The following is a 12,659-nucleotide window of genomic DNA, read 5'->3' as shown; positions in this document are numbered from 1 at the left end:
AGAATTATGTGAGACGTAAATATGAGGTAAATATAAGACGTGAACTTGAGCACAAATGTTCATCATGGATGCCTGAAGAAGATCGAATGATTGAAACTTTGCAATAAAACTCATTGTATTTATTTGCAAGTTGACAGTGTGCGGGACTTCTCTTTATTTACATAAAAATCATAAAAGAGTTTAAGAATTAAAGCCAGTGGACGTCATTCAAGAAACAACCAGATGAAATATCTGTACAAATAGTTCATAAAACTGCTCTTAGGTAAATAAAGTCATTTAAGAATGGATTCATGAATGAGGTTTTTTCTGTCTATGTTTCATGAAGGATTAAAGAGTTATGGTTTAAGCCCGGAATACACTGCAGGATTTTTGCACTCCTATAGACTGTTTCAGCAGTAACAACATAAACAAGCGGCTGTCGTGGTCCGCACGTAACTTCCGGTAAACTCTGCTAAGAATAAATAACAACAAAGTTCTTTAAACGTAGTTTATTTATATAACAAGCAAAAAAAACAACACATAGATTACCTAGGAAACCAAAACATTTGTTATTTTCGACGAGGCATTTGTTCAAGAGATCAGTTTAGCAACTAGTCAGACCATTAAAAAAAACGAAACCGGAAGTAAAGTTTGGATCCAGACTAATATCGCGTCAGTGCATGTGCGTCCGATGAAACCGTCTATAAGATCATCACCTTATGACACTGTGCGACGTGGATCGTTTAAACTCGGGTACGACAAGCGTGTTGACTGTACGATGATGACACGGAAGCTTCGGCGGCTGCGTCACACGTTAGCGCAACGTCACCATCGTGCGCTTGTGGTAAACAAATACCAGTAACGTGGACTAACTGTGTTCCGTACACAACGATATTTCGTACAGACGACCTTTAAAGGTGGAGTCCATGATGTTTGAAAGCTAATGTTGATATTTGAAATAACCTAAACAAACACACCCCTACCCCATCAGAATCTGGACCTTCTGTTGATAGACCCGCCCCACACATACGCAACCCGGCAAGGATGTCGGTTAGTAGACACGCTCCTTACTGCTGATTGGCTATAAGTGTGTTTTGGTAGTTGGCCCGTCTCCTTTTCCAAAGCGTTTTTCAAACATCGTGGACTCCGCCTTTAACTGCCAATAACTCAATAAATAATTTGAGATCACACACAAAATGTATATCTGTGTCATCCTCATTTTCCCACCTTTCATCCACGATCAGGAAAGAGAACCTAATGCAAACTGTTTCAGTGATTATTTAGTAAGTCTGCAGGGTGCGCCTCTTGTGTTTGAAAACGGCTGGTGGGCAGGCTTACGCTAACAAACTGCAGCTTCGGGGGGAGACAGGTGGGGCAGCAAAAATGTGGATTTCGGTTTAATTTATGCTTCACACTGTATTTACATCTTTATAAAATGAATGATATTTATCACAAACTGTTAAATATATTACCTTTTGTTGAAAAAATATTTGAAATTGGAATATTTGGGTGCTTCTCACGAAAACTTGGTTTTAAAAATGTCAAGCATGAAAATGTAAAAATTGCTTTAATTTACTTTTTTTCCCACTGGACATTGAAAAACAAAGTCTGGAGTAAATGGGAACATTAATTTAAAAACGTTTACTTATCAATTAACACTTTTTGTAACATAATTTAAAAAATAGTCCTAAAAAATCTCATTACCGCAACAGTCAGAAAACATCAACACTGACATATTTTCAAAATGACATGACAAACCCTGAAAGAACATAATTTGGAGATTCTGCACATGCATTTAAAATCAAAGTATTATGCTTCTATTAATTAAATTAACATTTAATAAGCATCTGTTGCGGTAATGATAATCAAAATGTCGTGTAAGCATTCTGACAAGACAATATTTCAAATTAACTGTAAAAAACTGGTAGCCATCTTGAAGTAACTGGTCCATGTGCTTGGTCACTCAAAATCAAACTTTATTAAAATTCTGTATGTGTGCTTAAACTGTTCTCAAAAAGTGTTGCGGAGGATGAGAACATCAGGCATGGACACATCATTTTCCTAATTTTTCTTCATTATTATTATACATGAATATTCAGTAAATATTTTTTCTGTCATCTAAAGTAGTCTAGCAAAACATCCATTTATTTTTTTTCTTAATATTTTTGTGTTAATTTGATTAAATTACAACATAACGCATGTTCAAACACAGCCGGACACATTGCGGTAATGAGAATTTCAGCAGAAAATGAGATAAAATTTACAATTATAAATTCTTATGTTGAAATCACACATTGTGCAAGGTAGAACACAGTATTGTGTTAATTCTGATGCTTTTTAATGTTACTATATTACACATTTTAAAGCTAAAATCATTAGTGCCGTCGTGTTTCAATGGTTTCGTGAGAATCACCCATTTAATGTTTAAAGTCGGTTGCGTCCGATGACTGTATAGAGCCAGTCGGACAGCACGTCTGTCAGCACCATCTTGTACGCAGTGATTATGTTTAACTTAACTTTCATTATGCTTTAACAAATTAAAGAACATCACAATCAAGTAAAATAAAACATTATTTTATATTTAATGTCCATTTTCGCAGTTGAAATCAAGTTTCGTGCTCTGTACGGAACATCGTTAGCATGTACGGAAGATCGTTTCCCTCATCATCTTTCATACACAGCCGGAGGAGGTACTTTTCCTCACTTTTCTCAAAAACTATTGGTCCAAAAGACATCAATCAAAGTTTTACTCATACAATAGGCTTTCCCCCAGAGAATGTGCACACAAACATGCTTATTTTGAGCAAGTTGCTTCGAGGAGTAGCCGAAAGCTTTCGAAAAAGCACGAAAGTGTACGGAACACAGTTAGTCTACGTTACGCAGGTCGTAGCAGCGGTGCGCGGTGATCATGCCAAATTTCTGACACTGTCAGTATCGTAGGCTTTCTTTGGACGCAAGACCGAGAAAACGGCCGTCTTTGAACCTCTCTCACTGTACGACATAGGACCACCGATGAAGAACCATGATAACAGATTGTTTCAACGATTGTTTCACGATGGCAATCTTTCGTTTGTGACAGCCAAAAATCGTGCAGTGTATCCCGGGCTTTAGTTTCAGCAGTTAGATTTAAATCTGCTGTTTATGTGTTTGTATCATAGGACTCTGTCCTTCAGAGCATGGAGGTAGGACAATAGTTTGACGTTCCCCTTTGATGAAAATGTGTTGTCTTCCTGACAGATCCATGTGTGTGTGTTTGTCTTTAGACGTTTACAAAGGATCATAATGATCCTGATGTAAAACTGCTGTTCCTCTCCGATTTATCCTGTGTCTAATGTGTGATACTGCGGTGTTGATGTTCTTCAGTTTGAGTTTAGTTCAAAAACCAATATTATTAGTTTAGTAAGAATATATCAGTTCGGGTATATTAAATGTTTGGTAATGATTAAAGGGACACTCCACTTTTTTGAAAAATGCTCATTTTAGAGTTAAACATTTCATTTTGGAGTCCATTCAGTTGATCTCCGGGCCTGGCGGTACCACTTTTAGCATAGCTTAACATAATTTATTGAATCTGATTAGATCATTAGCATCGCGCAAAAAAAAATAACCAAAGAGTTTCGTATTTAAAACTTGACTCTTCTGTAGTTACATCGTGAACTAAGACTGACAGAAAATTTAAAGTTTTAATAATCAAGGACTTTGCATGCCAAAAATAGTCCCCTGCTATTGAAAGTTACCAAGGGGACTATTTTCGGTCACTGTGTAATATCATTGCGCTTCCTGCAGCCATGTTACAGCAGCAAAGTCCCTGCTTATTACGCCAGAATGAGAGTATAGTTCCTAACCATATCTGCCTAGAAAATCACAACTTTTAATTTTCCGTCGGTCTTCATACACGATGTGGCTACAGAAGAGTCAACTTTTAAGTAGGAAAAATATCTAAACTCTTTGGTTATTTTTTTGCGCGATGCTGGTGGTCTAGTCGGATTCGATGGATTATGCTAAAAAAGGTACCGCCAGACCCGAAGATCGGCTGAATGGATTCCAAAACTGTAAACCGTAACCAAGTGTTTGAGACAGACTGTAAAGACAGAGCTACTGTAATAATGTGATATGTGCCATAATCAAGTAATGTGTTTTTCAAGCATGAAAACCTCCCAAAAACAAAATCAAGACTTCAAAAAAGAGCATAATAGTACCTCTTGATTTACCAGCTTTTGTAATGATGTAACCGTTTGTGCTGTCTCATTTAAAAAAGATGTTTAGAGGTACTTTTCTGTTTTCTTTCTCAACATGAACTGTGATATTTTCTTAAGGTTACCGAGTGAAGGAGAAGCCCGCGGTCGGGCGTACAGCGTCAGGTGAGGTTTTTGTCTTGTTTTGGGGGCTTTGCACTGCAAAAAATGACTTTCTTACTTAGTATTTTTGTCTTGTTTTCAGTAGAAATATCTAAAAATTCTTAAATCAAGATGTATTTTCTTAATGAGCAAAATGACCTAAGAAAATAATACTAGTTTTTAAACAAAAAATATACAATTTAAGTGAATTTGTGATTAAAACATGCAAAATTATCTGCCAATGGGGTGAGAAAATTTTACTTGAATTAAGTGTTTAAGAAAAAAGAAATCTTATTTCACAATTTTTTTTCTCACCCCATTGGCAGTTAATTTTCCTTGTTTTAAGGACAATTTCACTTAAATTGTATAATATTCGTCTTAAAACTAGACCTATTTACCTAGGTCACTTTGATCATCAAGAAAAAGCATCTAAATCCAAGAACTTCCAGACATTTCAACTGAAACAAGACAAAAATACTAAGTAAGAAAGTCATTTTTTGCAGTGTGTTTGTTGCTCCTGCAGCTCGGTTGATCTTTAAAAAACGAATGGATGATACTTACAGTATTGTTGCCTACAGTATTGGATAAAGTCATGTGTTTCTGATGACTTTACTTGTTCAAGGTCCTATCCGTCATTCAAATTCAAGTTTCACATGGCTTAAAGGTGGTGTGTGTTCATTTTAGCAGCATCTAACCAACAGCTCACCCCTCAATTTCAAAACGCGTATAGTAGCCGCCGCAGGACAAACATGTCGTCGTCTGAGACAACGTAGGGATGAAACGCGCATTATAGAGCAGTTTGTCCGTTTAGGGCTACTGTAGAAACAAGATGGTGACTTTTATGAAAGGGAACATGCAGTGTATGGAGATAAAAACAGCTCATACATAGAAAATAAAAACAATAGAGTTCATTATGTAAGGTCTTTATACACGGCTGATAATATAGTTCTGTCAAAAGATCCTTCTAAATGTTACACAATGCACCTTTAATCTAATTGTAATGGACATGCAAAATAGGGAAGAGCTGGGGCGAAAGTACCATTTTTCAGAAAAATTTAATTTTTAAAAGGTAATGTTTTAGACTAGAAATCTAGAGATTTATTTTCGCTGTGGTCAATAACTCACAATTGTGGTCTATCAATACTAGGGATGTAACGATTCAACCGTGTGTCCCATTAAAAATGCCTGTTTGAAATCGATTCTGAATCGCAAGGCTGCACAGCTTGTGCGTGTACTACGGCATTTGGTCAGTAGGAAGTCCTTATCAATCTAAAATCATAACGAGTTTGAGTCGTTTATAACGTGCATTTTAAAAAGCAACACTCGTTAAACCAAATCATTAAAAATATTCTTTATTATCATGAAAATACCTGAAACAATTTGAAGAACAGTATATAAATATTCCTGTAGACATTTCCTGGAATAGCATTCGTAATGCTACTTCTTCTGAGGCACAAAGGGAGTTTCTGCACGGGAGCGCCCCCTGGCGTTCGGATGTGCCTGGATTTCACCGTAATTCATTCAAATTTATTCATTGAGAAAACGCGCATTTGCACGGTTAATCGTTACACCCCTAATCAATACCATTTGGAATTTTGATCAAATTGAAAATTAAGTATAACATAAGTAGCGCATTGTTACTTTTTAACACAACCGAACAAGATAGATTTTTGTGTTATACTTGTTTTATACATGACTATGACCTTGTTAATATGTAACTGCAAACATATTTTGTCATTTATCTTATTTATCAATTTGATCAAATGTTTCAAAAGCAACCTGACAGTACAAACTTGAATTGTTGCGAATAAAACATATTTTCAACAGTTTGAACACTATGAAAATTTAACGATTTCAAATTAGAATAATATAAATTTTCAACATAATGCAACAGTATAAACAGCGGGGCAAAAGTGTTACTTTCGTCCCGACAGGAACTCCTGACATTTAAACCTGATTTACTATTATTTTGAAAAACTCTGAGAAGGCAAACTTTAGGATGTTATGCTGTGTTCACACCGAACGCGAATAGAGCGTATGGCTCGAATTATTTTAATGTTAAGTCAATGTAAAGGAGGTCTCACGGCGCAAATGAGTTGTTTAGGGAGGCGCGGTAGACGCGCGAATGACTCATATTGGGCGTTGCCACGGGAAACGCGCGAGTTGAAAAATCTGAACTTTGGCGGAAAATTGCTTTGCGTTTACCAATCATGATCTTGCTCTAATAGTGACGTGATTACAGAAAGCGAGCGGAGTCGCAGAAGCTCCTATGACTTGAATTTCCGCGTGAATGACTAGAATTTCATGCGCAAATCCAGTGAGTTCACTCAAAATGTTCAAGTGTCCAACTATGCGTGAATAGCGCGTTTTTGTCGTCTCTTTGTCGCACTAAATAACCTATAGATTGATCAGTACTGTAACACATGAAAACAAAAACACAATGCGTTATAAGAAAAAAATGACCGCTTTATCATAGTTGAAAACAGCTTTCTGGACCTAGACACACAAAACGGTGACGAAATAACGCAATATTTGTCCACTCTGTCAAGGGTTGCGTGCTAAAGACGCTGTCATAGTTTGAAATGCGAATGTTTTCAGGGCTCTGAGAAAATCACGTTGTTACTTTCGTCCCACGTTACTTTTGCCCCGGTTCTCCCCTACTTACTTTCATGTTATAGATAAATATGACTATTTTAAATAAACATTTATTAAAACAAAACTAAAATCAATAAAAATAATCATAGTAACATAACAATTTGTAATTCATCTAAAAACTGTAATATATGTTTTACCATTAAAAGACACAATATAAACATTTGTATTTCGCAAAAAACAGTAGACGCTTTTCCATTACCCTTCAAAATTACGCAAATTGAAATGGCGAACTGGAAATGTGCCCGATGAAAACCATCAATTTCACAAAAACTCATATGTCGCACAAGCGTTTTTACCCTCGGATGAGGTGTTTTTTCTGACAATTCGAAAAAGGAATATATCGCTAAACATTTACAGGTCACCTGATATGCATAAAAGTCATATGATTATACTTGTTTGGTTGTAGAAAAGACAGAAGAAGATGTGTTCAACAAGAACCGACATGCGGACGACATCAAATAATTGCGCGATGTGCCAAGTCGACTGCCCTGTATGCTTTTGAATCGCTCTCATTGTATTTTGATGTCAACGCCATGTCGGTTCTTTCGACGCCAGAAGTCAAACACACCTCTTTTGTCTTGACCTCTAACTAAACAAACCCCGCCATTTGTTTAACATTGGTTAAGGAAAACGCTGTCATTTCACAATGTTTTTTTTTAGACAAAAAACACGCAAAACTTCAATAAAAATCAAGCTAGTGATGGCATTTCTGTCATATTTATATTAGAACAAATGTAGGCACAGATTTGATTCTGTTTATCAAAAACTTATTTTGTTTTTGAAAACGGATGTTTCATAGCAGATTGAGACAAAGAAAACAGGTCATTTGAGTTCACGTAAACATACCTGAGACCAGATTCACGTGATGTTACATTGTCAAATGTTAAAACTATTTTAATAATTCATATTTTCCTGTATAGTATGGTGGTAGAGATGTGCGTTAGCAGAGCTAATGGGTTCAAACCCACACATAAAATGTAAATGTATCTTTAACTGTGCGTTCACACCAGCCGGACTGTTCGTGCGTAGTTGGCCACTTGAACATTTTGAGTTTATTTGCTTTGTTTGCGCGTAAAATTTGTGTAATTCATTCGTGTTCAGGTTAACACGGCGCGACTATTCGCCAAAGTTCAGATTTTTCAACTTGCGCGTTTCCCGCTGCAACGTTCAATTCGTCATTCGCGCGTACTGCACTCGCGTGTCTTTGCATTGACTTAACATGTAAATCACTCGCACTTGCCGCCTCTTCCACGTCTGTTGAGAATGCCACAAAATGCTACGTTCACCCACTGTTACCCGCTGTAGATTACTCGCGGGATTTAACATCGTGTCATGCATTTTTCGCTCGAGTTGAATATTTTCAACTTGGGCGAAGATGCGTTTGAGTCGAATAGCGGGGTTTCGCGGTAAACTCGCCGCATATATCGGGTCATTCGTATCGCTGCGCGAAGTCTCATCTGATTGCGTGTTTCCATTGACTTTGTATGTAATCTACTTGCTCAAATCGTTGAACTCGTGTCTTGTGTAAACCCACGATAAATCGCTTTGGATAAAAATATCTGTTATGTCTCTTCTGTTATGTGTTCAGGAGCGGATCCGGAGAACCCAAAGAAGACGGTCGCGACTCAAAGCCGAGATCGCTGCGTTTCACCTGGAGCATGAAGACCACGTCCTCCATGGAGCCCGGAGACATGATGAGAGAAATCCGCAAGGTGCTGGACGCCAACAACTGCGACTACGAGCAACGCGAACGCTTCCTACTCTTCTGCGTCCACGGCGACGCTCGCCAGGACAGCCTCGTCCAATGGGAGATGGAGGTGTGCAAACTGCCCCGCCTCTCTCTCAACGGCGTACGCTTCAAACGCATCTCGGGGACGTCCATCGCCTTCAAGAACATCGCCTCTAAAATTGCCAACGAGCTCAAGCTGTAAGCGAAGGCTTTGGGACGTGCGTGCACCATTAGAGTTACTGCTTCTGTGATGTGTAGTGGAGAAAAAAAAAGATGAATGCTAAAGATGAAAAGCGCCCTCACCTGACCTCTCGCATTATATACACCTGGTTATAGCAACCATCTCGCAATAATACCGAAACCCTTTTAGGGTCGCCAGGACAACGAATGCTAACAGACTCAAAACGGACTTTTTCCACATGTACAGATCTGGATTGTTTTTGTTGTATCGAATTAATGATAGAGTTGTATAATACAGGACTTTAAGCCTACTGATGTGCAGATATGTTGTATAGCCACTAATGAGTCTGTACAGAACAAATCACTGTCGTCATTTACTTCCTGCATAGTTTTATTTTATTATTGCTTAATAGATTTTTTTATTTAGATTTTAGATTGTTATGCCATTCATCTGTTTTTATATTTTCACAAAGGAAAAGTGAATTATTAACTTGACCGTCCAGTCGTTTCAAACCCCCGTGCAACTGCAGCATTTTTTAATTGTAGACATGAATGCAGATTCATGCATTGTGAATATTCGGCATCGAGTATTAATAGACTACTGTCACTGGCAATGATTGTATAGTACAGCTCTGTGGGTTTGAAACGACACGTCGGTCAACATTGACTGAATTTCAGATTTGATGGGACGATAAAATGGAGGAAATGCTGAATAAGTGTTTATTTAGTAGTTTAGAAGGTCCGGATGTACATTTCATCAGATTAGATTTCAAGCGGTAGTGATTGAGCGTTGCATTAACAAACACACTGAGACTTTATACTATAATGTGCAGACAGTTTGCCACTACTCAGCCATACTTCTATAACGCTAAAACTTTTATTTATTAAGCCATTTTATGCCTTTTACGTTGTATTAAAAAACTCACCCAGAGAATGCATGACTTTTTGTATTTGTTTTTGTATTTAGTGATGATGATGATGAAGATAGGGATTATGACCACCTGTACTGGTACATTTCTACTATTGTGTTTTGTACCAAAGTATCAGAGGATAAATGTGCAATGCTGTCTATGCTGTGTTACTGTAACGTTGATGAAAGAAGTCACGACTGCACACTTCTCTTAAGGGGAGATTACATTGGAGAATAAGTGGCTGAAGCTGTGATGATAAAGATCTTATTTGTTTCATGGTACCTTTTTTATAGTTTTTTTGTTTTGTTTTGGCATTGTGGATGAAAGTGATTTAGATGGCTGAAGTTTTCCAAATAATGCAAGCGACTCTTCATTCCATCTCATCATTCCTCGCACCTCTGCCCTGTTTTTCTCTTAACATGGTACTGTACAATTGTGAGCTGAAGTCTCTTGGGCCGCTGTGGTTCAGTCCCCCATTAAAGCTTACTTGAAACCGGTCTTTGAACTTACATGTTTTGTGTCTTTTTTACCTGTATGACATTTTCTCATTGTGATATAAAAAAATCTGATTATACGCTGCAAAAAAAGATTTTCAGTAAAAATCTCAAAAAATTCTTAAATTAAGATGCTTTTTCTTGATGAGCAAAACTACCCAAGAAAATAAGTCTAGTTTTTAGACCAAAAATATTAAATTTAAGTGATTTTATGCATAAAACAAGCAAAAAATCATCTGCCAATGGGGTAAGCAAATTTTTCTTGAGTTTAGTGTTTAAGAAAAATTTTCAAGATTTTTTTGCTTACCCCATTGGCAGATTTTTTTTTGCTTGTTTTATGCATCAAAATCACCTAAATTTGATTTTTTTTTTGTCTAAACACTAGACTTATTTTTTTGGGTCATTTTGCTCATGAAGAAAAAGCAACTTAAATTAAGAATTTTTAGACATTTTCACTGAAAACAAGACAAAAATACTAAGAATTTTTTTCTTGAAAATCATTTTTTTTTGCTGATTTTGTATGTGATGCTGTCTGATATTCCGACTTAAGTCTCAATCTACACTGCAAAAAATTATTTTCAACATTTTCTTAGTCTTGTTTTCAGTAAAAATATCAAAAAATTCTTAAATCAAGATGCTTCCTCTCCATGAGCAAAACGACCCAAGAAAACAAGTCCAGTTTTCAGACCAAAACATCAAACTCAAGTGACCCTGTGCAATAAAACAAGCAAAAAAAATCTGCCAATGGGGCAAGCAAAATAACCCCAATTACCCCATTGGCAGATTTTTTTGCTTGTTTTATGCACAAAATCACTTAATTTGATATTTTTGGTCTAAGAACTACACTTTTTTTCTTGGGTCGTTTTGCTCATCAAGAAAAAGCATCTTAATTTAAGAATTTTTAGATATTTCTGCTGAAAACAAGACAAAAATACCAAGAAACTTTTTTCTTGAAAATCATTTTTTGCAGTGTAATGATGAAATTTGGAGCTTGCACTCATTGATATGAATCTTTGACATGGCTTTACTCTGTCAATATTAAAGAGCACCTATTGTCCGATTCACGATTTTACATTTCCTTTGATGTGTAAGTGTGTATTAGTACATGTTAACGATATGCAAAAGGTACAAACCCCAAAGTAAACGTTGACGCGAGTTATCGTCTCCAACGTAAATCTCTTTTCTTGGACTACAACACAGATTGTAGGCAACAGTTTACTTTCTGGGATTGTTGATGTAGACAAGACCGACATTATCATAATTCCCGCCGCTTCAGCCTGTAAGTTAACTCCTGTTAGCATTGCATTGGGAGCGAATCTTTCAAACATGATAAGGAGCGTCACATTTCCGGCTGACGTCAGAGGTATTCAGACCAATCACAACGCACAGATTAGCTGGGCAATCAGGGACACAGAGCTTTTCAAATTCACACGTTTCAGGAAAAGAGTGAAATAAGGAGCTACAAAAATGGACGGTATTTTAGTTTTTTTAACCATAAACGATGCAAAACCATGAAATAGGTGCTCTTTAAATATATCAACATTATATTTAAAAAAAAATCTTTATGTATAAAACCACAAATGACAAGAAATTGAACTTGAATTGTTTTCGGTACAAATATCAAAAAATTATTAAATCAAGATGCATTTTCTTGATGTGCAAAATGACCCAAGAAAGACATAAAATTTAAGTGAATTTGTGTTTAAAACAAGCAAAAAATCTGCCATTGGGGTAAGAAAAAAACTAAATTAATTTACCTTTTTTAAACCCTTAAGTCAAGAAAATTCTCTCACCCCGTTGGCAAATATTTTTGCTTGTTTTAAGCACAAATTCACTTAAATTGTATATTTTTTTAGATTTATTTATTATTTTCTTAGGTCATTTTGCTCATCAAGAAAATGCATCTTAATTTAATAATTTATTATTAAAATTATTAAAAATATTTGTACTGAAAACAAGACAAAAATACTAAGTCATTTTTTGCAGCGTAGGTCACATTTGATTTTTCTACATCACACATTATAATTTACCAGCTCAATGAACAACATGATATTTCTGTAAACTGAAATATAGCAAAAATACCATAACCTGTAACATTTTTGGTAAATCTTGTAAATAACACCCCAACAACCCCCCAAAATTTTTTTTGCAGAAATGTAATAATAGCTGCTTAGGTCAGTTATTTAAACAGATTTTCTTTTAACTTTAGTTTAATTGTCTTGTGACAGATAATATTTTGTACAGAACGAGTCAGATTTTTATTACTGTATTTTTAACAATACATCAATGGGGGGTTCTTAAAGGAATATTCCATTTTCTTAAAAGAAAAATCCAGACAATATACTCACCACCATGTCATTCAAAATGCCGATGT

At 36.1% G+C, this 12,659-nt stretch overlaps 1 protein-coding gene across 4 annotated transcripts in view; it reads left to right on the top strand.

The window, feature by feature from the left end:
• The window catches only part of mark1 (MAP/microtubule affinity-regulating kinase 1), a 59,281-nt gene extending 48,993 nt beyond the window's left edge, over window positions 1–10,288 (top strand). For 2 of the 4 annotated variants that reach the window (XM_055217635.2, XM_055217638.2), the window contains 2 exons: window positions 4,296–4,340; window positions 8,560–10,288. In XM_055217635.2, coding sequence (XP_055073610.1) covers window positions 4,296–4,340; window positions 8,560–8,902 — 388 coding nt within the window. In that variant the 3' untranslated portion in view covers window positions 8,903–10,288. The remainder of the gene's footprint in view (window positions 1–4,295; window positions 4,341–8,559) is intronic. The other 2 variants (XM_055217636.2, XM_055217639.2) reach the window with 1 other exon arrangement.
• Window positions 10,289–12,659: the final 2,371 nt, after the last annotated feature.

The sequence above is a fragment of the Misgurnus anguillicaudatus genome, chromosome 23 (assembly GCF_027580225.2).
Source record: "Misgurnus anguillicaudatus chromosome 23, ASM2758022v2, whole genome shotgun sequence".
NCBI lineage: Eukaryota > Metazoa > Chordata > Actinopteri > Cypriniformes > Cobitidae > Misgurnus > Misgurnus anguillicaudatus.
Note: the sequence above shows the minus strand (reverse complement) of the source record. Positions and strands in the feature narration are given on the sequence as shown.